General features: G+C 46.0%; 1 protein-coding gene across 1 annotated transcript in view; it reads right to left on the minus strand.

Moving 5' to 3' along the window:
• Positions 1–27250, minus strand: part of RFX6 (regulatory factor X6) — a 432357-nt gene that overhangs the window by 127590 nt on the left and 277517 nt on the right. The window contains exon 14 of the mRNA XM_085609250.1: positions 2919–3036. Coding sequence (XP_085465376.1) covers positions 2919–3036 — 118 coding nt within the window. The remainder of the gene's footprint in view (positions 1–2918; positions 3037–27250) is intronic.

Genomic DNA, 27250 nt, shown 5'->3' on the forward strand with positions numbered 1-27250 from the left:
CGCCAAAATAAAGTTAATATGTCCCAGGGACTTTGGGTATGAAGTCAGGTACTTAAGTCCTCAGGTCACATTGGAGTGCTCATTGTTGTTCGAAGTTTAAAGGGCTGATGTTGTTGGAAGGACAATGATGAGGATAAGTAGTAGTTAGTGTGCTAAGGATTGCCTGTAAGTAAAAGTATCTTCGTTATTAAATATACATATTATGAAGATGGTTTTCAGGGCTACCACAAGATGCATGTGGTCATTTCTTGAAGTACAGCCCAGGAAAGGGTCCTGGGTGCTATATTTAATATATATGTTATGGGGGCAATTCACACCGCATTTGTTAGCACAGAATCAGCTTGAAACATTCATCTCCCTATCAGTGAACGTGCAAATAAGCCAAAGTACTAAAGATGTACTACTTTACATTCTCCAAAATGCCTTTGTGAATAGGCCTCTTTGTGTACAACTTGGCTGAAAATCAAATAATAGCATTATGAACTTTACAACAGTGTGTTTTGAGGCTTTGGCTATAAAACAACCCAGAAAGTATGTAGCATAATGTAAGTGTTGTGTAATCTGATGTTCTTACAGACATTTCATATATAATAATAATTGCTAAAATTTAGGAGAGCTGAGCCACTAAGGTACACCAATTAAATGTCATCATGGGAACATATGTGAGCAACATGTAGGTTCCTCATTCTGGTGACTCAGCTTTTATCAGTCTGTTGTTAATAAAGTAAATACATTTGTGTAAGAGTAACATATGTTATTTACCCAGCAGAGACTTTGCAAGACTGGTGGCAAGTGTTAGTTAAATGAAAATCGTGTGTTGAAGCAATACAAAGATGGAAGTCTGACCCCTTTCTAAATGTTTACCTCATCGAACAGTGATTGCAGCCTAGCTTCTCCACTTCAGCAAAATGAGTTATAACTCGATCTAAGACCACCAATTGCTGTGCCAGAATAGCTTTGGGAATGAAGAAAAAATAAAACTCAGAAAAGCTACCATACATATCCAATGAACACTATTGCTACTATCTGTATGTGCATCCTTGTGATTGTATAAAAAATGCATTGTTTTCACAATGTGGTGATGTTTATTTTTCAAAGTGCTTCTTTTTGTAAGTCTTATCTCCTGTTTGGTGCTAGTTGGTAATGCAAACAGGAATCATATCCTAATCAATCAAATGCTAAAACCTACTGATAATGTATACCATTTACAGTAGTGAAAATAATTAAATATTTGCTTTTTTATCATCCAAGAAAATATGTAAGCGTTGATATGTGTAGATCTCTATATCTGCCTATAAAAATATTTTTGGCTGCAAATCTCAAAGCTCAGCACTTTAAAACTGTGTTCAGGCTATATTATATGCCAGCGTAACTGTTTACCTGGGGGAAAAGGGAAACTAATTGCTGCCCAAGATGTGGACACGGCCCGGCTGACATAGTCCATATGTTTTGTGGATGTAGTAAATTGAGCGTCTTGAAACAAAATATAGAAAACTTTCTGAACCAAACTATAGGACGATTAATCCCATTAACTTCTACATTGCTTATATTTGGTTTTGATGCAAGTTTACAGATGGACTTGTCTCAAATATATTTTTGTGTTATGGTAACAGCCATTCCTCGCATAATAATCGCAACAAAATGGAAGGATGTAGATCCACTGACATTTCAGGAGCAGTATGCCAGGCTTCATCATGTCTTTAATTTGGAGAAGGCATTGTATAAATGTAAAGGAAGGAGTGCGAAAAAAAGAGGTTGCCAAGTGTGGGGCCTTCTGTGGGAGGTAGAAGAGAATTAAGCTTATAAATTAATAAAAGGTATTTTTCGTATCTCTTCTCTCCTTCCCACTAAGTTAGCCCTGCTCTTATCTCCTTCTGGATAAAAAAAATTAAAATAAATTTGTATGCTTAGTATATTGCCCTATTCTATGTTTTTTTTTCTTTTTTTATATACTTACTTTTTATAAGCAGGATACATTAGAAGGAAGTAAGATATGATTGGAACAATCATATACGATCATATGTATTGATTAATTAATTGATGAACCTTACTTTGTGTTAATCTTTGAAATAATTGTATTTATTGTTTTTCCTGAATTATAAAATAATAAAAAAAAAAAGAAAGAAAATAATATGTAAGGATATTTTTCTAGAATGTGCTACACCCTTACCTTGTTTGAGTGCATCTAACATGCACATTTTGTTATGTTCAATTTAGATCTAGTTAGAGAAACCGTCTCTACCCGGGTCCATTTTCCATCACCTTCCCACAATTCCTTGTCAAGTTCATTGACATTAATTGCTTTTGATTATAGTAATGTCTTGGCCATGGCTGGAGAATGACCGGACCGTGGGGAATATCAGCATGGCAGTACAAGCACCACCTGCTCAGCCGCAACTCAGAATTTAAATGGCTGGGTTTTAATGGGGCAATGGCTGTGGTGTGGATCACTTAGAAAATCAAAAATAGAAATGCCTATCGCTACCATCACTTAGTAATTGGCAACTGGATGGTGGTAATTGGTCTGAAGAAGGCTACCACTTCTCTCCGCCCACTTTAAAATTTGGGACTGAATCCATACGTCTAAATAAATAAGGTATATAATGGGGAAGGCACAGTCAATTAATAGGACAACGAGACAAAGAAAACACTGACCTAGTAAGTGATATTCCTGGTAATGGACCTATTCAGCATGCTCTACACAGTAGCATTCACGTTAGTCCTGCATAAACAGGGAGTATATGTTTTTCAGTTTCATGAAGTTGTCTCATTTACCCTTGAGTGCCAAGGTTAACTGCAGCATGCACTCGCCTGATATTGGTATTCTGGATTCCTCAAACCTTTGAGAAATCGAAAGAGAACTGAGTATCACATATGTCAACTTGATAGGAAAAAGGCTGAAAGCAGCATCAATGTACCAAAGCTTGAAGCGTTGTTCAAGGTCAGATTGTGCATCACTCGAGCCCCAAAAAAGCTCCACTTCAAAAGAAAGTCCTGCGCCCGCTTCTTCAGAGATCTCCCATTTTGCTTACTGGCCTAAAAATAAATGCAAAGAGACATATGCTTTATATATTGTACAAAAGGGAAATTTCTTCATAAATATATACACTGAAAATGCATACCTAACTGGCGTATGTTTTACAGAATTATGTTTTGCTTCTATTACCCTTTCACTATAATTTTCATCATTACTTAAACTACTGATCTTACTAGCCACAGGAATTAAGGAGAAGGACATTGAGAAGTCCGCTGACAGGCTAATCCCAGATTAATAGAGAGATATCTTTGATGTACATAGTAATAACATGAACATCCAAAAACCACTGGAATTAGCACTCACGATTCATTACAAAATCAAAAAATAACCAGAGTATACCATTTAACTTAAAGTGTTGCATGGGTGCTGGTGCGAAGCGGGGTACTTTTGTGTTGTTGCTATGGTCCTTTTTAGTGATAAGATACTTTTTGCCAAAATTAAATAATTTTTTTAAGGGGGTAATTAAACTTTATAAAACTCAATGGGGAAGCCATCCTGCCTGCAAGCTTTTGCCCCAGCTGTTGATTTAATGGTTGCCGAGATCTCAGCGGCTTCCACATCCGATCCTAATTCGCTGATCCGATTGTCTGACAGTTTGGGAACATTCATATTGATAAAATATTCCTGGATTGTCTCCTCCTCCACTAAATATTCAGTAGAGTAAAGCTGGCGAAAATGGTCCACAAAGATCTGGGGGATCTCGCCGCTATTAACTACATCTCGACCAGTCTGGGGGTCTAAATTATTTATTTTTGTTAAAAAGTGTGGTCTAGTTCCCGCAGGTTTTAAAGAAGCGATAATTGTGTCCTTTGTTAAAAAAGATAAACACCCTGTAGATGTAAACTCATATAGGCCCATCAGTCTTTTGAATCCAGATTAAGAGATTTTGATGAAAGTATGGGCAGAGCGTTTTTTATTTGCCGCCCAAGAGACAATTCGCAGAGGCCAGACTGGTTTCATAGCAGGTAAATCAATGACGGCCAATACCCAGTTTTTAATACATGCCTTGGATTATTTTAACAGAAATCTTATTCCGGCAAGTATTGTAATGGTTGATACTGAGAAAGCTTTCGACCTTGTGAACTGGAGAACCCTGTTTGCTACCCTTGGTCGGTTTGGCTTTCCTGCTCAGGTTATTATTATGCTACGCAATATCTATCAGGGGGCCACGGCTCTGGTAGTAATAAATTCAAGTATAGCAGGAACCATAAAAATAAACCGTGGAACCAGGCAGGGCTGCCCGCTTTCGCCATTGCTTTCTACCTTTTTTATAGAGCCTTTGATAATTAAAATACGAAATAATGCTGCTATTCAACCGCCGATCCCGGCATGGCTAAATTGAAACTTTTTGCAGACGACATTATTTTATACCTGACTCCCGATAAAGACAATCTTGAAATGGTTTTAAGGGAATTTTTGAATTTTGAACAAATTGGCGGGTATAAAATAAATGCCAATAAAACCGAAGTCCTTGCCCTCAACGCAGATCTGAATTCTTTTCCATCTTGCTTGAAGATACAAGCAACTAAGTCTGAGCCTATAAGATATCTTGGGATATTGGTATCTAGCCAGTACCAACAGCTATAAGAATTGAACTATTTAAGAATGAAGGAAAAGATTAAGAATCTTTTGGAACAATGGGTATTACTCCCCCTATCGATAGTGGGTAGAGTTTCATTAATTAAGATGTCCATACTTCCGTTGCTTATTTTTTAGTTCACTAATGTCCCAATTAAGATAAATCTGTCTTATTTTAGAGAAATTGAAACCTTACTTAGGGAATTCGTTTGGGGCAAGAAAGTTCCAAGGGTTAAATTGACAGTGGTGCAATTACCTACCGCACAAGGGGGCTTAGCTTTGCCGCATTTGAGAACATACTATGAGGCTGCTTTCGGCTTCCAGCTGCAATCAAGGCATATTAACATCTGGGAGGGCTGTGGACTATCCGAGCTAAGACATTTTATAACTCAAAATAGGCCGATCTCCTGGCAAGAGGTAATGGCAAGGGCGGAGAGCCACCGGAAACCGTCCTTCTTTGAATATTTACGAGTTGTTCACTTGTTAAAAAATACCAGCGGCATATTGGATGCCCCAAATCAACTTGTGGTAGCCCTCTACAGGGCCAATATTAATGGTGTGGGAAACTGGTATCGGCTGTTACATCAACAGGGCCAAGCTCCCGTGATAGAGAGTCATTTGGGTAAAATAGCTCGTGAGACAGGATGTAGGCTGTCTTTGAAGGACTGGGAGGCCTTCTGTCATCTAAGAAATAAATCACTGCGTGCCGCAAACTTTAAAAGGATGGCCTTCCTATCACGATGGCTTTCCTATTTAACTCCGGCCGCCCTAAAAAAAAAGATTCCCGGGAGTCGAGAACAAGTGCTTTGCACCATACTTTACGGTTGAGGCCTTTTTGGGACGCATTTTTTTCTGATATTGAGCAAGCAATTGGGAAGAGTGTTTTGCTCGAGGCCGAGGCTGCTTTGTTTGGACTGTGCAGAGATGGAACGATGTTATCAGAGGTCGAAAAGGCTTTTTTATTTCTTTCTTGTATGGTAGTCCGTTCTCTAATTCTGCAGAATTGGAAATCTAGTGAAGCTCCCTCTCATTTGAAATGGTTTAATAAAATGAAAAGGACTCGAAATTTCAAAGAAGCCTATGCTAGACGGGTGGGGGCCACTAGGAGATTCGAAAAAAATTGGAAGTTTTTTGATGATTTAGAAAAGTTAAAAGAGGGAGCTTAACACTCGCTTTTATATATTGATGTAGCAGCTCTCATTGTAAGGCACTAGCACTTTCTTTCATATGGCACTTTAGAAGCACTAGCACTTTTCTTGTTGTTGTACTTTATAGGATGATGTGTTCTTTATTATTGGTCAACGATGTTATCAGCCACTACAGCCATATCTTTTTATGATGTTGTAGTTATGACGGCTTTAGGCGATAATAAAGCCCTAGCACTTTATTGGTATTGCACTTTAGATGCACTAGCAACTTTTTTCATTGCTGCTTTTTTCTAGATAAATTTGCATATTGTTAATTTTTGAAAGAGTATATGATTAGCTGCTACAGCCATAGCGTGGTTAAAATTTCTTTATTATGTTTTAAGAAGCTGTAGTTTCGGTCTTTGCACAACTGGTTTTAATAATGATTTTAAGTATATTATGTATTCCATGGGGCAGATTTATGACTTCTGGTGCATCTCTGCTAATCAGCAGAGATGCGCCAGAAGAGTTGCGACGCATCTGCCCACCCGTGCGCCACCACTGATGCGCCGCATTTACAATGCGGCGCAAAGTGGTGCTCGGATGGGCAGATGCATGATGCATCCCCCGTCGGAAAGGTGGCGCATTGCTGGAGGTGCGTCGCAAGCGCGACGCAGCTCCAGCAAGGATCGGGGGTGCCCTATCCCTAACATGCTGCGTCAATCCTTACGCCTGCTTCAAGCAGGCGCAGGGTTTTGACGCAGCATGGCCTTAAAAGTGACTGAGTGAAATCTTGTAGATTTCACTCAGCCACTTTTAGGAGGCGTTCCTGCGCCAGAACGCCCCCCCCGCGCCAGAACGCCTACATGTGGCGCAGGGCTTTACAACGTGACGCATCTCCCAGATGCGTCACGTTGTAAATACCCCGCAGCATGGCTCTTGCTTTACGCTGCCGCTGCGTCAAAAAAGTGACGCAACGGCGGCGTAAAAGAAGCGCAAGGGGCTTGTAAATCTGCCCCAAAGTACCTAATGCTCTGCTCAATAAAAAATTTTAATAAAAAAAGATACTTTTTGCCACACTAGCGCCCACCCAAAATGTTAGTAAACGACATTTATAATGTCTATTTAAGTTAAAAAGCATTCACCAACATTTGCTAAAAAAGCATTTGAGAAGATGTGGGGATACAAACTCTTCCATACATAATACCTCTTTTTCTATTGTGTGTTGCAAATATACTCACAACTGAACTGCCCTACCTAAGTCAGGTTGAGAATGTGCAGAAGTCATCGCCAATGGTAGACACCAGTAGATTTACATGGGGGGGGGTCAAAAAACCTCCTCCATGGATAAAGTGTGATATGATTAAGATAGAAAGAAAAATAACACTCAGAAAAGAGTTTCTCTACTCCGGTTGAGTGAGACACTGCATATATTTTTGCTGTTTGTTTACTGCTCGATCTTTGTTAAGTAGCACACAGTGGCATCTACCTGTTTTCTATTATTCACTTTATGTCTTTCATCCACTTATTTAACTTCATCAAAAGACCACATAATTACATGAAAACTGCATGACCCCCTAAGATTTTAAATCACCTTAGTTTAATAATAACTAGTGTTTGACTAGTATGCTGATTTTGGTACAAAACTACCACATCATACACTTTGTGAGATATTTGAAATTACACAGGAGTTACAGATTTAAGTAGCTTGCTATAAATGTAAACATAATTTGCCCAACATTGTTCTACGTTGTTCTTTGAGATGTTGGATATCAGCTTGCAAAATGAAATAAGAGTTTACTGTAATTGTTGTGTGAAGGTACATAAGGGTTTTTAGATGCCTTAGTAAATTACTGTTTATTGGGTTCATTTTAGTTTTATTGTTTAGCATTTTGGCCTCAGACTGTTCTCTTTTATTATCTGATGGTAGAACTGATGATCATGTCTACCCATCCTCATTTTGAGGTTGTGCCTAAGATTACTTATGATTCATTGTTAATCATATTTTATGCACTATGTATGAGTTGTAATGACTGTTTTATGCATACATGTTGCTGATCGTTACCACCATGGTTATTTATTCTGGTTTTTTTTGTCATTAATCATAGTACCATTTCAGTGAATGTTGTACAGAGTTTAGTTTTAAGCACTAAGAAATCCATCAACATACATAAGTGAATAAGTAAATAAAACTTAGCATACAGCCAGCTTCACTGCTTGGTTGTTTGGATCTCAGTGGAGCATTCAACACTACTGATCATGTAATCCTGATCCTATCCCTTGCTTCAGCATGGAATTCTAATATTATCTTTGGGTAGTGTTTGACCTTTCTTTACATACTCAATGGGTTCTTCTATGACCCTAATCTGTTTTTATTATTTGTGCCAAATCAAAATTTCTAGTCATATCTTCATACGCTGATGATATGCAGATGCTACTGGATCGGCATCAGGTGCTGAAAGTGACAGCACATCCCTTCCCTGAAAGTTTACTATTCATCTATCAATGAGAGGAGAAAATGTCCTGAAATTTAACGCCAAGCAAATCTGAAGTGCTGACTTTTAGAAGTGGTGTACAGTAGTCACAAGCGTGTGGGGCTGGTGGCAAAATATTTTGTGGGGTCCCACTTTGGTTTCCAATCCGAAGAGCAGCTTGTAATTAAGGAAACATCGATGCTAGTAAAAGAGAAAACCAGAGGGGTATATGTACAAGGAGATTGCGCCACTGGAACATCACTTTTTTTGACATCCCGGAGGCGCGATGCCCTGCACCATATTTACAAAGCGGTGTTAAGCCACTTTGCATGGCTTAAGGCTGCTTTGTGGATATGCTACCCTTTCATGCAGGAATCTGCATGAAAGGGACGTGCAATTGGTTTTGCTGTGGGAGTTCCACCACAACGCCAATTTCTTTATGACGCTTCCCCAGATTTACAAAGATTTGTAAATCTTAGCCAGCGCCAAAAACTAACAACATGCAAAATCAGACATTAGATTGGAGCAACAAGGAAAAATACCTTTATTTCTCTCGCTTATGCTTTTTCTGTGTGCTGCATTCTGCCACACACATAGAAGCAGCAAATCACCATTATTTATTGTTTATGTGCAGGAAGGGACACCTTCCTGTCCATGAACAATCATCCCTGCAGCAAAGTCACCCTTGCACTATGGCGCAAGGGCGTATGTGTTTTGGCGCTAGGCAGTTACTTTATGCGCAAGGGAAAATACAGGCGTGCGCCATTATTCTTGTAAATACTGCGTGTCCCTGCGTTTTTTAAATGATACAGTGCTGCAAAATTTGCTGCAGCGCCACACTGCACAATTTCCAAGCACATATGCCCCAGAGTATTTTATATGTCACCTAGTTGTGCTATTGTGTTAGCAGCATTATAAAGGAACAGGTAAGGCCGCCATTTTTTTGTTAATGTGTGCTGTAACAGCAGCACAGGCCCCCAAAAGATTGGGGCCTGGGGCAGAGAGCCCCAGTTGCCCCCCCTTGTGACAGCCCTGGTGTGAGTACTTCTGGATCCTGCAAATTTGTATGTCTTTGCTAGAAGTTGCCTCATTTCCTGTCAATTCTCCCTTGAAGCAAAATTTAAAACCAACCATCTTTTGGTAGATATAACAATGAATTACTAATTAGTTCAGCTTTATTTGTCTCCAGGTGAATGCTATTATCAAAGGTAGACTATGGCAAGGCCTGGGGAGAACATAGCGGATCGAAATGTGAACATACAGCTTGTTTGTGATCTTAAAAAACACGATCATATTTCTGTCAATTGCCAAAGGCTTTGCTGGCTTCTAGTCTTGCAGCTCATTTTCTTTCAAAATCATCTGCACTGTTTTGTTGAGTTTTTATCTTCAGTGTCTGTAAGAAAATGCCCCTATTGGCATGATCACCCCCATTTTTTAAAATAATGCTTTGGTTTTTGGACTCTGTGCACTGGGAACCTGCTAACTGCCACAGTGCATGTGCTTTGATCCCCGAAAACTTGCAGAATTAATTAAAATCCTAATTGGCACATTCAACATACCTATAAGTCCCCAGTATACAGTACCCACTGTACCCAGTGCCTGTAAGCTAAATATAACTAGTGGACTGCAGCACCCATCATGCCAGCACTGCAGTTTTACTACTGGCAAATTCTACCTAGCAAAAAAAAGCTTTTGACCGGCCTAAACCTGCCTTTTTCATGCTTCTAAGTCACCCCTATGGCAGACTGTAGATGACCATAGGGCAGGGTGCATGGTATTTAAAAAGTAGGACAGGTTTTACATGTCCTGGCAGTGAAAAATCTCCAAAGTCGTTTTTCCCTGGAGCAAGGCTGGCCCTCCCACATTGGTTTTAGGTAGAGATAAGGCATTGTGGGACAGTTTACAATAAAACTCACAGAAAGTGCTGCAAAAGTTGGTAAGGAAACCCCTAGGCACATTTACCCCGTTGGTTAGTCCCAGTCTTTGTGTTTCCCCCACTCAAAGACTGGGACTGGGCATAAAGGTGGCACTCTCAGTACCCTTTCCAGAACACCTCTTGACCCGTGCATAGAGGTAGCACTCTCAGTACCCTCTTCAGAACACCTCTTGACCTGTGCACAAAGGTGGCACGCTCAGTCCCCTCTTGAGAACATCTCTGGACCTATGGACGACAGAAGATGGACTGCACCTTGTAGCCTGTGCTACATGACCCAAAGGATTGTAGCTTTTGTGGAAACATTTCAATTCTTCATATGTTCATGTAATTCCACAAATATGTATGTTCTTATTCGTCCATCACAGAGTAACATGTCATTCCATTGCTTACTTCCACAGTTTTTGTAATTGTGGCCCTAATTTCGATGACCCCGTTTCGGTGTGGGAACTAACCGACCATAGGTCGGTACGTAGCCTGAACCCCCTATTATAATGTAACTGCACATAGTGCAGGTGCAAGCTCCCATTTCCCTATGTGAGCTTGTGCAGCAGTCAGAAACGGGCTGCAGCACACGCTCACATGGAGAAATGGGAGTTCCAGTAAATCCTTGCACCACGTGGCAGGCACCTCACATTGCCTGCCACACGGTGCAGGGATTTACAGGGGGCATGAGAGGTGCCCCCTAGGCCCAACTGGAGGCCACGGAGGCTAAAGTCCTTTCCAACGGGCTTTTCATGGCAGAAAGCCCAACATGAAACGCTTGTCGGAAACCAACATCATAATCTGGATGGGGGTAACGCCGTCCGTAGTCCGTAGGGGATTATGTGTGACCTCCGTCTGGGCGACAAGCTCCTTGAGCCTGACGGAAGCCAGTTGGTCCGACTGGCCGGTTTAAACTTTTACCCCCTACATTGTAATGAGGCATTCAGACTTTAAACCAAGGATCTCGATCGAAATGCCTCCGACTTGCAGTTGGAGGCTTTCCGACTCACATCCCAATGAGCCCCTTAGTTGCAATGTAAGGAACGGGGATCACTACAACCCTATTTAGTAGTTCATTAACTGCGGAAGGATGAAAGGTAAGTTATCCTTCAATGAATCATAACTTGTGACTCAAAGAACCTTTGGCCAAGATACACTCATGTTATTCCATTTTAAGGCTTCTCCTCACCCCACCCAAAAATGAGATACTATTGTGCCCTTTTACAAAATTCCATGCACTTCACAATATGCACCTGGACAATCGTTCATGTCAACATTGCAAAAAAGTGCACCTATATGCCTCATTTCTATGATAAATATGTATGAAGCAAAGAGCTTTTATGCAAAGTACTAACTATAAAAAGGGAGAAGAAAGGAAGCTAACAGGTTTGTGTTACATTTATCAATTTGCCTTAATCTATATAAAAAGTTGGAAAATTATACAAAAATATTAAAGAAAAAATCTGTTTTCCTCTTTCTTGTTTATGCAAAATACTTTACATGAAAATCAATTTCCTTGTTTGCACCCCAAGGTAAAAGAAAAAAGATGGAGCACTTAAAGAACATCTGAAGCAGATAATGTTCACAAATAAGTTTAAAACTGCAAGAAAGTGAACAGCATTAGAAATGTTTATGAGGATCCACTAACTTTGACCATGAGGGTGTTCACAACATTTGCATTGAGCATGTTCACACAGGCCTAGGTTATTAAAGGTAGTTGTAGTTGTGCCTGCAAAAGAAAATAAAAAGTGGCTCATGTTGTTCATAGGAGTGAGCAAATTTAATGTCAATTGTGTTAAACACTTGAATACCATAACAGCACCACCCAACACATTGCTGAAGAAGAATTGAAGGTATGTGTTGGAGAGGGACATGAAACATCCTTAAGGAGGTAAAGGGGCAACTCATAGATGCAAAGGCTCCTTTTATACCATTAAAGATTTTACATGTGACAGTTAATACACAGCATTATGGCTTTGAGGCTGTGCTGTCTCACAGCAAAAGGTGAAGATTGTGTTTGTGATGTTTACTTTGAACACTTTGAAGCATCAGGAATGATATTACACCCAGGTCCGAAATGACATTACACCCTCTTTGAAAGGTAAATGCTATCCTTTTCATGGGCGGTTCGGAAATTCAATCCGTACACATCTGGGAAACTAAACTTGTACTGTGCGCTATAATCCCAGAGTATGTTTTAAAGATAGGAATGCTGTATTGAGAGAGGCTCCTGCATGTCTAAATAGACTTTTGTTAAAACCTCTCCAGTACAATTTTATGTTGTACATATTCCTGGAGTTAGAAACAAGAAAGCAGATGGCTTGTCGTGTGTGCCAATTCTAGATGAAGGGAAAAGTCATTAGGATAGGAATGTTGAATGTTTGGTGGCAAGTATCATCAGGTGATTGTGACTCAGAAAATGAATGAAGAGGTGCATTAAGTCTGGATCAGAAAATACTGACAGTAATACAGTTTCTGGAGACGGGGTGGTCAAGAGAAAAGGTTTTGTCACTGGGTTTCAACTGTACTAGAAGGAGAATTCTGAATGATTGCACAGAAGGAGGGCGTTTTTCTTGAAAAAATAAGTAATTCCTTCATCTAGTATTAGATACTGTCTTGTAAATTAAATCTATGAAGGGTACCTGGGCATAGCGTTAAATGAAAAATGGTACAGGGAACGCTATTGGTGACCATGAGTGGACTTAGATGTTGAGAGGAAAGTAGAGAAATCTGCTATTAGTTGCCAAAGTGACAAGGGGTTAACTTGTTGGACTCCTCAAATGGTTCAGGTGGTCCTTCCCAACAAAGTATGGGACAAGCTTACCATTGATTTTGTGAAACCTCTCCATATCTTACCACAGGCTCAGCAGTCTGCCAAGGTTTGGTAGCCTATGTGACCAAAAGGGCAGAGGTCCAATTTATTAGGGAACCAGATACAAGGAATGTCATATTGTTTTTAACATATGTCTTTCAAGAGAAGGGAGCCCTAGTGAATTGATGTAAAACTGCAAAGAATTTTGTCGCATTATGTAATTGCATCAAGTATAATGGGGATACCCAGTGACCCTCAGAACCTGGGTATCTGAAATATATGCTAAAGTAGGTTCTGTCGGGAGAAGAATAATTACTTTAAACTTATCATAAACATTTAAGCATAAAGAAAGAACACACCTAGTTTGATGCAATCAAAAGGAATTGTATTAGCAAATTAATTCATTTTTCTTTTTACAATTTTATCTGGTGGTAACATAGTCGGGCTGTCACAAAAAGCAAAACAATATTGATAATCGATGCAAGGTAAACTAATATGTGATAAGGTTATCAAGAAGTGGCAGAGTGCTTAAAGTGACAAAAACATATACAGTACTGTACAAGATGTATCTAAAATGTTCATTCAGTAGACATCAATCCCTATGCACATGAATTTCCTGTCCATATACCACACACAAACTCATGGTTCTTCGTTTTTCTAACAGTCCTGAAGAAGACCCGCTGTGACTCCTCGTGAATCACGCACTCCTTGGGTCGAAACTTCAGCGTGCCTGCATACTCTATTCCCTAGTCTCACCACTCCACGTGAAAATCAAAACTGTATATGGACTGGAGATTCATGCTCATAGGGATTGATGTCTACTGAATGAACATTTTAGATACATCTTGTACAGCACTGTATATATTTTAGTCACTTTAAGCACTCTGTCACTTCTAGAGCACCTTATCACAGATTAGTTTACCTTGATACAACCAGATAAAATTGTAAAAAGAAAAATGAATCAAATTGCTAATACAATTCCTTTTGATTACGTCAAACTAGGTGTGTTCTGACTGCATTATGGAATTGAGCACAAATGTTGTAGCCTGTTTCATCCTCAAGGGTATGCTAAGGTGCAGAGATGAAAAAAATTGGTGCATAATTGTGTGAAAACTGCATTGTTGGTAGGCCCGATTTGGATGATTCTGAAAGGTTAATTTTTTTATCATTTTGCAACACACCTCACAGTGTGTCTGGTATTATGCCTTTCAGAGCTGTACGTGGAAGATCAGCAAATGACTTAATTTGTCCAGCATGGCATAAGCTAGATTTATCTAAGTTCAAAGAAAATAGAATTGATGAGAATATGCAGAAAGTTAAAGACAATATCAACGAGCCAGAAGAGAAATGTAGAGAGGTACACCAAGTCAAGCAGTTAAAGAAAGTGTGTTCCAGATAAGGAGATTTTGTGAAAAGAAAGTTGCATTTGGCGAGTGATGAAAAAGGTGGTAGAAAAAATGTAAACACCATGGAAGTTCATCAAGTGAGTGGACATGCTGCTGTGTTCAGAAATGGACAGTAATGGATTATGGAGTAAGCGGTGAAATTAAAACTTGCTGGTTCCTGCTCCAAGAATGCTGGAAAATGATAATAACCAAGGGGAGGTTACCTGTTCAGAAGAGGGTTTGTGAGAAACATATAGTTAAAAACTGCCTACTAAGTTCAAGTTATATTTCATGTGATGCATTATTGCTCTCTTGGCTTTACTTGATTTCATGTGTTGTTCTGTCTTTGTTTTATGGCTTTTGATGGGTGTGTTTCTCAGACTGTAGTCATTCCATATAATTCTTCTGTGTTTTATCATATTTGACTGTGTTTTAATTCAATTTAGTTTTTATTATTTTTAAATTGTTTTCCATGCTTGATAGTGTTATCTTATTGTATGTCACCAGCACTATTACCTTCCTGCTGCATTGTGTTCTAAGTCTGGCAAGAAGGGAGATGTGTCATACTACATAATACCACTATCATTTTAGATCGCACTGTATGTTACAGAGATGTCATCATGGAATTGACTGAATGTTCTAATGGAATTTGAATTGAGACAGTCAATTGGGGTTGTAATCATCTTCATCCACTTGTGTCCTGTTCATATGGTCTGAATAAATACACTCTTCCTTCATCCAGTGTGCTTCTTCATTGTGACACATACATGTTACATGTTGGTATATCAAGCAACATACCACTTGACCACCTGCTTGTGCCTGGTTACACTTGACATTATGATTTAGTTTTAGGCTAGATCATACAACAAAATAGATATGGATTTGTGCCAATATGTATGGATTTTGCACAGTTACACCCAATGTAACTCCCTTTGCATGGTTCGAAAAAGGGATGGCAAAAACCTATTTGGGCACAGTGCCAGGGTCAACTAGCTTTAGCATTTGAAATCTGAATATTGATTGTATTTGCACTGCTTTGTGTGGTTTTGGGTTGCATAGTCGACATTTTAAACCTATGGTAAATCTGGGCCAAAGTGTGGGTAGCAGCAGGAAGCCAGCCAAACAAAAAAAGTGTAGGTAGTGCCCTCTCAAAAATCTGTGACAAAGACCCTGGCAGGCAATATTGTTGGTAGATACCCCTTTCAAGAATATTAAATACCCCATATCCCCTGAGGTCACATGGATCTGGGACCGGCATCCTAACTATAGAAGCTTTTGTAAATTAAATAAAAAGATAGACCCCTCTTTTGTGATGAGCAAAGGTTTAAGTATGGCAGCATGACTTATGTTTGGCCCTGCAATGTAGCCAACTGCTTACTTAATTTAATCTAAAAAATAGATAGCTTTAAGGTGCATGCTTCACAGCAGGCTGATTATAGTTAGCATAATGATGATAATAATAAAAATAATAATAATAATGATAATCCCAATAAATATGATGATAACTCTTGTTTTAAAATAGTGCACAGCAGCTTTCCCATGTTGTGCTGATATACTTGCTATTGTGCCAATATATTGGAATTCTATCAAACTGATCTATTTCGACTAAGATGACTAAATGTTCTTTTTTATCTACAAGGCAATATAAAGTCATTGGGAAGGATTCGGACAATCAGGAAAACATGAGCAATTGCGAAGTACTTATATACAAGCAGAGATCCACTTTATATTTGCTGTGAATTACCATTTATAGGCAGCTTTTTTAGTCAGAGTGTCTTTGTGTGTGTGTATGTGTTTATATAACTTTGTGTCTGTGTGTATTTGTTTCTGTGAGTGGGTGTATGTGTGTGTCTGTGTGTGTTTGTAAACTGTGTGTGTGTGTGTGCCTGTGCGTTGGTGTGTGCCTGTGTGTATGTATGTCTGTATATGTGTGTCTGTGTGTGAACAAGCGCATGCGTGCGATTGGGACAGTTGAAGTGCATGGCAGGCTTTCACCAATGTGAGGACAATTATGACTGGTCTCCTTATCGACTAAAGACGCTAAGGTGCCAATTCCGATCCGGTAAAAAAATTCCCCGTCCGACTCGTATCCGGATTTTTTTCCGTCCGAATCGTCAAAGTAGCGTACAAACTGCCAAGTACGATTCGAACGGAAAAAAGTCCATACGAATCGCATTGGGAAGATTTCCCCACACGTCCTCGGGTCGGGAAAAGTCACCGACACGTCCCCGGGCGAGAAACCCACCGTGCGGAAAAATAAAGTCCGACTGCGCAAGTACGATCCCTCCCGTCCTCCCCATTTCACAACCGTACGCAAAAAACACCGTCCGAACCGAACTCCCATAGCAACCATGGAGACATGTGCCCGCATACGCGCCGAACACCCCACCACCCCCCGCCCGCGTATGTACGCCCCGAACCCCCACCCGTGTATGTACGCACCAAACACCCACCCGTGTATGTACGCCCCCGAACCCCCCCCAGCCGTGTATGTACGCACCGAACCACCAGCCGTGTATGTACGCCCCCGAACCCCCCCCAGCCGTGTATGTACGCACCGAACCACCAGCCGTGTATGTACGCCCCCGAACCCCCCCCAGCCGTGTATGTACGCACCGAACCACCAGCCGTGTATGTACGCACCAAACCCCCCCCCCAGCCCTGTATGTACGCACCGAACCACCAGCCGTGTATGTACGCCCCCGAACCCCCCCCAGCCGTGTATGTACGGACCGAACCACCAGCCGTGTATGTACGCACCAAACACCCACCCGTGTATGTACGCCCCCGAACCCCCCCCCAGCCGTGTATGTACGCACCGAACCACCAGCCGTGTATGTACGCCCCCGAACCCCCCCCCAGCCGTGTATGTACGCACCGAACCACCAGCCGTGTATGTACGCACCAAACCCCCACCCCAGCCGTGTATGTACGCACCGAACCACCAGCCGTGTATGTACGCACCAAACACCCACCCGTGTATGTACGCCCCCGAATCCCCCCCCCAGCCGTGTATGTACGCACCGAACCACCAGCCGTGTATGTACGCACCAAACACCCACCCGTGTATGTACGCCCCCGAACCCCCCCCAGCCGTGTATGTACGCACCGAACCACCAGCCGTGTATGTACGCCCCCGAACCCCCCCCAGCCGTGTATGTACGCACCGAACCACCAGCCGTGTATGTACGCACCAAACCCCCACCCCAGCCGTGTATGTACGCACCGAACCACCAGCCGTGTATGTACGCACCAAACACCCACCCATGTATGTACGCCCCCGAACCCCCCCCCCAGCCGTGTATGTACGCACCGAACCACCAGCCGTGTATGTACGCCCCCGAACCCCCCCCCAGCCGTGTATGTACGCACCGAACCACCAGCCGTGTATGTACGCACCAAACACCCACCCGTGTATGTACGCCCCCGAACCCCCCCCCAGCCGTGTATGTACGCACCGAACCACCAGCCGTGTATGTACGCCCCCGAACCCCCCCCAGCCGTGTATGTACGCACCGAACCACCAGCCGTGTATGTACGCACCAAACCCCCACCCCAGCCGTGTATGTACGCACCGAACCACCAGCCGTGTATGTACGCACCAAACACCCACCCATGTATGTACGCCCCCGAACCCCCCCCCCAGCCGTGTATGTACGCACCGAACCACCAGCCGTGTATGTACGCCCCCGAACCCCCCCCCAGCCGTGTATGTACGCACCGAACCACCAGCCGTGTATGTACGCCCCCGAACCCCCCCCAGCCGTGTATGTACGCACCGAACCACCAGCCGTGTATGTACGCACCAAACACCCACCCGTGTATGTACGCCCCCGAACCCCCCCCCAGCCGTGTATGTACGCACCGAACCACCAGCCGTGTATGTACGCCCCCGAACCCCCCCCAGCCGTGTATGTACGCACCGAACCACCAGCCGTGTATGTACGCCCCCGAACCCCCCCCAGCCGTGTATGTACGCACCGAACCACCAGCCGTGTATGTACGCACCAAACCCCCACCCCAGCCGTGTATGTACGCACCGAACCACCAGCCGTGTATGTACGCACCAAACACCCACCCATGTATGTACGCCCCCGAACCCCCCCCCAGCCGTGTATGTACGCACCGAACCACCAGCCGTGTATGTACGCCCCCGAACCCCCCCCCAGCCGTGTATGTACGCACCGAACCACCAGCCGTGTATGTACGCACCAAACACCCACCCGTGTATGTACGCCCCCGAACCCCCCCCCAGCCGTGTATGTACGCACCGAACCACCAGCCGTGTATGTACGCCCCCGAACCCCCCCCAGCCGTGTATGTACGCACCGAACCACCAGCCGTGTATGTACGCACCAAACCCCCACCCCAGCCGTGTATGTACGCACCGAACCACCAGCCGTGTATGTACGCACCAAACACCCACCCGTGTATGTACGCCCCCGAACCCCCCCCCAGCCGTGTATGTACGCACCGAACCACCAGCCGTGTATGTACGCACCAAACACCCACCCGTGTATGTACGCCCCCGAACCCCCCCCCAGCCGTGTATGTACGCACCGAACCACCAGCCGTGTATGTACGCCCCCGAACCCCCCCCAGCCGTGTATGTACGCACCGAACCACCAGCCGTGTATGTACGCACCAAACCCCCACCCCAGCCGTGTATGTACGCACCTAACCACCACCCCACCAGGGAATGTACGGACCGCACCCCCACCAGTGCATGTACGGACCGTACTGACGCCAAAAAAACACGTACTGAACCCGGACAAACCATATTTACACAAGGAGAGTCAAGTAGAGTTTCCCCACACCACCAAACAGGCCCAACAACCCCACAAACATCACATACACTCACCTGCAACTGCCAAACTGCCAAACATAGGCCCAAAACTCAATCACTCCTCATAACACACCCACACAAATTTCAAACACAGCCACACCCACAAATGGACCAATAAAAATGGACCACACACACAAACCATGAGCCTTTGCAACAGACCCACTGCTGCCAGAGCCCACAGACGACCCACACCACCATACTTGAACCTCACACTTGCATACCTTCACACAACCACCTACACAAACACCCCCTCATCACATTCACACACACACCTCCACTACCACACCCACACACCCACAGCCATCCACACCCACACCCCCACAACCACACCCCACGCCATGTCCACCACCAAGAATCCAAAGTTCACAAAGGAGGAGCTGGAGATCCTTGTCGACGAAATCCTCAGAGTCGAGCCACAGCTCTTTGGGACATTGGTCAGACAGACCAGCATATCCGAAAAAACCGCCATGTGGCAGAGGATCGTCGATTCTGTGAATGCTGTTGGGACAACCAGAAGGACCAGGCACGAGTGCCAATCCAGGTGGTACGATCTGCGGAGGACGGTCAAGAGGAAGATGACTGACAATCACAACCAGGGGAACATCACTGGAGGAGGGCCGCCCCCCAGACCGGTACAATACCATCCCTGGGAGGAGAAGGTGATGTCCACGCTGGCGGTGGAGGGACTACACGGACTGCCAGGACTCCCAGACCCTGGTGAGTACACAAACAACTCACCTCACATGGGGGGGATGCCATACACAATCAATCATGCATGCCACCCCCCCCAAGCCACCACCGGACACAACAACACTCCACAAACACACACATGCCACTGGCACCTCCATGCCCCATGCATCAATCAGGGCCATGCCAAGTCACAGGCCACACAAAACACCAACACAACACAGGATGTGGTCGATGCTGGGAGTGGGGGCAGCAAAACTAACATTGAGCAACTCACAAGCACACAACAATGCCCTCAGCCCATATGGCCCAGGGCACAGCCATACAAACTGTGTGTACCCACACAGTACTGTCTTGCCTGCAAATGATGGCTGCCATGCAGGATGCCATGGGTCTGAAGGCACAATTTGCACATAACAGCAGACAATGAAGATGCATCGCTCTGATAGAGTCTCAGCACACACCGCCACAGCAGCAGCCTACACTCAGACACACTGCCCAATGGGTGCCCGGAGAACAGGGACTAACTCACATGAACAAGCCAATGGCCATTCAAAGACCGGCTAACTGTGTGTGCCCAGGAAGCTGGCCTGAGGTGACAGAGAGTGACAAAGAGAGGGAGGGAGAGGGGGAATGAGAGGGAAGGAGACAGAGGGGGGACACAGGGAGACAGACAGAGGGAGGGAGTAGGGTGACAGAGGGAGACCGACAGAGGGAGGGAGGAGGGTGACAGAGGGAGGGAGGAAGGGAGACACAGGGAGACTAAATCACCCTTGGGTGGTGTGGCCATGTCCACTCGTCAGCCGGTGGACTGTGTGCATGCAGACCAGGTCTGGCAGTGCCTCAACCCCCCCTTCCGTAGATGAAGACCGGTCCATGTGTCAATCTGTGCACGAGTCCATCCGTGCTGCAGGCACAGACCTAACCACACACCCAGTATACCCACCCACCGTGTCGGTAAGAACCCTGTCACAAATGCTTCAGTCCCCTACCTGCAACATCAAATTGCCTTGCCAAAACACCATTTGGCCACGTACAGTGCAACACGTAAGGCGCCTCTGCATGGCTCGCTACGCCCGCACACCACACTGCTGACTGTGTACCCAAATAGATGCATCAACTAAGATTGTGTCTCACACATGCGTAAAGCCCTGACAGCTGTGGCCAAGGGACATAGCCATGCACAAGTGCACTGTGAGAGGAATGCAGGACAGATCCAACTACCCAGAGGAAGAGTGCCAAATCAGAAATGCATGCAACATGGATGCCACATGTGACACTGTTAACATTGTCTCTCTCACACACAGGTCAACGTCGACGAACACCCCCCAACACTGGGGGGGAAGTCACACAGGACCAGGCTCCGCGGGATGATGACCCCACCGCCAGCGATGACTCTCACCACTCCGTGGATGACCCAGACCAACCTGGCCCCTCTGGTGTCCAACCACCTGCAGCACCTGCGTCAGGTACAACTGTGCCAACCACCACCCCCATTCCTGCCACATCCCAGGAGACGTCCAGGAGCCCTGCCCGCACACGACCACCCAGCCAGTCTGCCCAGGAGGGACACGGTCCTCCGGGCACCCAGGAGGAGGCAGGCGGCAACGCAGATGCCATCCCTCAGGGGTCCCGGAGACCCGATGCACCCACAACGGCAGGCCAGGTGCACGTGGGCAGGGGTGGCGGGAGTGGAGGACGGCGGAGGCGCGAACCTGACCAGGCAGCTCAGGACCCGGTAGTGTCCCAGGTCAGCAACATCCTGGATACATACCGGCGTGACACCAGGGGCATGGACCAGATTGCGTCCACCCTCAATGACATCAAGGGGACCCTCCAGGAGATGAAGACCCTGCAGTCCCAGCAACATGCCTGTCAACTGCAACACCAAGGAAGGATGGAGGATAGACAGGCTGAGCTCGTGGCGGTGCAAACCCAAATGACCGGTGTACTCCGTCGGATTGCCGACAACATGGGCAACCCTCCCTGTGGCACCAGGCGAAGGCCATTACCAGACACAGGGAGGGATCAGGAGGAGGAGGATTCATCCGACGGAGCGTCACAGACATCGTCACGGACTGCTTCCGAGGGTCCCCGCAGGAAGGTGGGTCGTCCACGAAAAAGACTGTGAGAGTCAGCAGAACATCACCATCTCCCAGGTCACCTGGCCTGGCACCTGGCCCTCTGGCCCAATAGCAGCACATGACATTCTCTGCCACATGGACTTGCTGGTCACTGTCTGACCTATGTTGACGAAGACTGTGGCATGGACTCTGACATTTTGCTACGACAAGGATACCAACTCCCCCAGTGAACTTTGGATTCTACACTCCCGCTGTGCACCTCTTGTCATCCCCACAAACCCGTACCCCACCACAAATAAATTAATCACACTTACAAGATGATGCCGTGATTCTACATTATTACAATACATGTGTGTGTCGTACAGTCAAAGCATGCCTGATCTCAGAATTAACTCCAACCATCCAAACCGTGGGGTCGCAGTCTTGCCCAGGACACACATGGGTCCCAATGTCTCATCTGATACAGACATGGAGTACCAAACTCACCTGTGCTGGGCCCAACCAGCTGAGTGGTTCCCGCACAACTGTGGCTACAGACACATTCAGGGGAGCAACAGTCATGCGCAGAGGTCAGGGATCATGTGGAGTGACCTGGCTTGCCGCTCCCAGGTATGTCTAGACATGTGTCCCTACAATGTGCAGCATGCTTGCGTCAGGCGGATGTTGAGAATGGTGGCTAGGCCAAGGTTGGATGCATGGAGATGCCAGAATGCAGTTTAGGATCACTGTGCCACATGGTTGTGTTGGGGTTGTGGGCTGCATCATGAGTGTGGGCGTGGATCTAGAAGGTCATCCTGCAGCTGGCTGTGAAACATTCCCCCCATCCCGTTAGGACGTTGATGTGGCCTGGTTGCCCGACGCAGTAGCAGAGCTGTGCAGATGCACTCCGGATATGGACAAGTACCATGGGAGTCGTGAGGCACATGTCCGTAGACTGCAGGGTAGGATTCTACACAGATGTTGTAGTTTCCCTGGGGGATGGTCTCTCTTGCCTTGAGGTGGATGGAACTGTGCATCTTGTGCATAATACAGTTCCCACTCCCTGACAAACCCCTAGCATCTTGTCACTCTACACATAGACACATATGCACCACCTATGAAAACTATGCCAGACCTGCGGCACGCACAGTGGCAACAGGGCACCATTGACAGGGAAGAGGCACCTTGGAGACAGAGGGACAAATTTATTAGTCATGTGTGTTGGAATGACAATGATACTCTGTCAACACATACACAGGTCATGTGGATGTACATGTGGGAGCAACACTGGCACCCCCCATTGCAACACAGATGCTGGCATCCCATTGACCTGGCACACAAGTGACGGATAACAGCTAAACACCCCCTGCTGCCACGGAGAGGCCGCTATACACCATTGAGGCCCTCATGGGGCAATCACACACCATGTCAACCCGGTGCAACCTGTATGTTTCCGAGGCCAGTGTTACACACAATGATGGCCTCATCACAATCCCCAATCCCCTGCCACATGACAGTCACCAAGTCTGAGCATGGCTCCAGGTGAAGCCTGCCCCATGTCATGTTCCCCATGTAGGATCACCATGTATGCAAATGGAACACACATGAACCGGAGAAGTGCACACAGACTACAAACAATTCACACACCCAAAACGACGTGAGGCATCCCTTACCCTGAGGAGATTTCAACACTTGCCCGTGCATGTGACGCTGAATCAGCACATGTCGCTGTGTTCATGAGGAGTAGCAGGAGCACAACAATGCCACCAGCAGACAGCATGCACATGGACCTGTGGAAGAGAGACACACAAGGATTCAGCACAAAGGAGCACATCCGCAAGCATGTACTTAACACGTATCATGTTGTTAACATGACAGGTGACAATGATGACCCTCAGACAACATCCTTCCATTGCGCCATCACTTGAGTGACACTTCAATACACACCACTGACTCACTTGGCAGACATGCAGATGGACACACACATTGCAACACATGCCACACACGGCCCAATGCGTGCACACTCAGACACTGGAACTCACCACTAAGCAAAGAAGTTGCGTATGAGCCGACTCCGCATGTCCTCCACAGCCTCCTCCTCCTCCACATCACTTGCCCCGTCACCAAGCCCTTCATCCTCCACGGGTGGATGGTCCTGGTCATCTTGATCCAGTATGAGTGGAACAGCTTCCTCCACTGCCATGTTGTGCAGCATGCAGCAGACGATGATGATCTTGCACACCTTCACCGGGGCATATGGGAGTGCTCCGCCGGTCTTGTGGAGGCACCGGAATCGGCTCTTCAGAAGTCCAAACGTCCTCTCAATGACTCTCCTGGTCCGCCCATGTGCGTTGTTGTAGAGGTGCTCGGCAGCCGTGCTGGGGTTGCGGACAGGCGTCATCAGCCATGGCATGTTGGGATAGCCAGCGTCCCCTACAAGGAAACATCATGGACAGAAGTGTGTCAGCACAGGCAGTGAGATTGGAAGATGACGCCAAACACTGAACTGCCAGAGTCTACCCACCAACAATACATGCTCGCTCGTTCCGCAGCTGCAGCATCATTTCTGGCACCCTGCTACGCCTCATGATGAAGGCATCGTGTGCTGATCCTGGAAAGCGAACACAGACATGTGAAATCACCATGTTGGACAGACACACCACAAGGGCATTAATGGAGTGATAATGTTTGCGATTCCTATACACCACCTCCTGTGCCTGTGGTGGTACCAACGCAACATGTGTCCCATCTATGGACCCAATGACATGGGGCATCCCTCCCAGGGCATAGAACTCACGCTTGACATCTGTCAACTGCTCACGATTTGGGAATTTAATGTACTCATCCAGGTGAACCAACATGGCCTCTAAGAAATCATGCAGAACACGGCTGAACATCGTCTGGGACATGCCCCCGACATCAGCAATGGTATGTTGGAACGTACCCGTGGCAAGGAAATGTAGGGCTGCCATCACCTTCAACTTGGGTGTCAGTGCACTTGGATACCTGTGGCGCGGGAGGAGTTGTGCTTCCAGCCGGCCAGTCAACTCATCAATCAACCGTTGGCTGAATCTGTAGCGGCGTATACAGTCCCGTTCATGCAGGGCAGCAATGTCTGGCATACGTCGAGGGAGAGGCGGAGCCCTGCAGTGAAATGGAAGGAACACCTAAGAGTGAGCACTGTACAACAACATCGTCAATGCACTGAGCACATGTTACACAGCCAATACACATATGCCACGTTGTGAGTCAGGTCTGTGCCACAGTTCCTGGACACGAACGCCAGTCAGGTTACACTCCTACCAAGGGACAGCCACTAACGGAGGGGGGCAAGATCACGATGACATGGCATGAGACTAGCTGTGGGCCAGTGTAAGTGAACATGCACACGCATCACAGGATTCACAGACATCCACACATGTGCAGAGGTAGTATGCGTATGGTACAGACAGGTAGTTGGATGCGATATGCACTGGTCACATGTCATAGGAATAGGACAGGCCACACACATTGCCTTTGAGGAGTACATGTCGAGACAGAACATACATAGGGAGCATGTGGATATGTACTTGTGTTGATACTCCGTGTAGTTGGATACATACACACCTCATGGCAAATCACATATGTGGGCTGGTGTGCGGAACAGTGTGCCATGCCCATCGACACACAGACACATGTTGGCAGCAGCAACTGCTGACACATTGAATCACACACCTACAGCAAAATCATGGAAAGACATGCCACACACATGACATGGTTGCAGCATGCAACGCAGCCATACACGTGTCATATGTAATATTCCGTGTACCTGGCATCAGGGGACAGGTGCGGGTGTCCGTGACTGGGACATGCAAGTGACTCATGGCTCCACTAGTGTGTACGACATGCACACATGTCAAAGGAGTGCAGGGGATGTGTGGTACAATGCGCACCATCACACACGACATGTGTACACAGCTCATCGTACATGTGCTTTGCCCACACCTCAGGGGTAAAGTGCCACATCACATCCTGACACACCTGTGTCACACACAGGTGGTATTGCACAGACAATGCATTGGTGTCCACCCTTGGCAATACCTGTCCGCTCCATTCCTGTCTGTGTGCCGCCTGTCACCACTGACAGTTGTTATACGCACCGTACATACGCTCGGAGCGCGTGTATAGGGTCCCTGGGCCAATATTGCCGCTGGCGTATGCGTACGCCACAGTAGTACGGACTGTACACGCGCTTGTGCGGTCCGGATCACAATATGGGCGCTGGCGTATGCGTACGCCACAGTAGTACGGACTGTACACGCGCTTGTACGGTCCGGATCACAATATGGGCGCTGGCGTATGCGTACGCCACAGTAGTACGGACTGTACACGCGCTTGTACGGTCCGGATCACAATATGGGCGCTGGCGTATGCGTACGCCACAGTAGTACGGACTGTACACGCGCTTGTACGGTCCGGATCACAATATGGGCGCTGGCGTATGCGTACGCCACAGTAGTACGGACTGTACACGCGCTTGTACGGTCCGTACTACTGTGGCGTACGCATACGCCAGCGCCCATATTGTGATCCGGACCGTACAAGCGCGTGTACAGTCCGTACTACTGTGGCGTACGCATACGCCAGCGCCCATATTGTGATCCGGACCGTACAAGCGCGTGTACAGTCCGTACTACTGTGGCGTACGCATACGCCAGCGCCCATATTGTGATCCGGACCGTACAAGCGCGTGTACAGTCCGTACTACTGTGGCGTACGCATACGCCAGCGCCCATATTGTGATCCGGACCGTACAAGCGCATGTACGGTCGGTATCACTGCTTGTGGGGTGCCCTAGGGCGTGGAACGCACCGTACCTGTGTGTAAATGTATGAAAACACATAGGGGACACATGAGGGACAAGTATAAGGGCCTAAATGCCTGATGGTTGCCATGGAGACTGAGTTAAATTTTTGAATTTGAGCACCAGGTGCACAGCAGAAGTCAGTTTGAAAGAATCTACATTGTTGCAATGTGGATGTTGACTTGACATCATTATCAAAACTGAAACCATGCAAAGCCACACACTGGGGTAGGTTTGAAGGGATTGGATGAAACGTAGGATGCTAATGTGACTGACCAATCAATCTGTACTCCTATACATGAACAGGCCAGCCAGGCATATATAAGGCAGCCAGGTCCCATGAGAGAGCACTTGCCTGCACATCCATTCATCCATGACCACTGCTGCTGATAGTGATTCCTCTGGCACCATGTCCAGGACTGTGGAGAGGTCACAGCCATTCACCCAGGAGGAGAACCTTGCCCTGATAGATGTGATCCT

Source organism: Triturus cristatus, chromosome 6 (genome assembly GCF_964204655.1).
Source record: "Triturus cristatus chromosome 6, aTriCri1.1, whole genome shotgun sequence".
Classification (NCBI taxonomy): domain Eukaryota; kingdom Metazoa; phylum Chordata; class Amphibia; order Caudata; family Salamandridae; genus Triturus; species Triturus cristatus.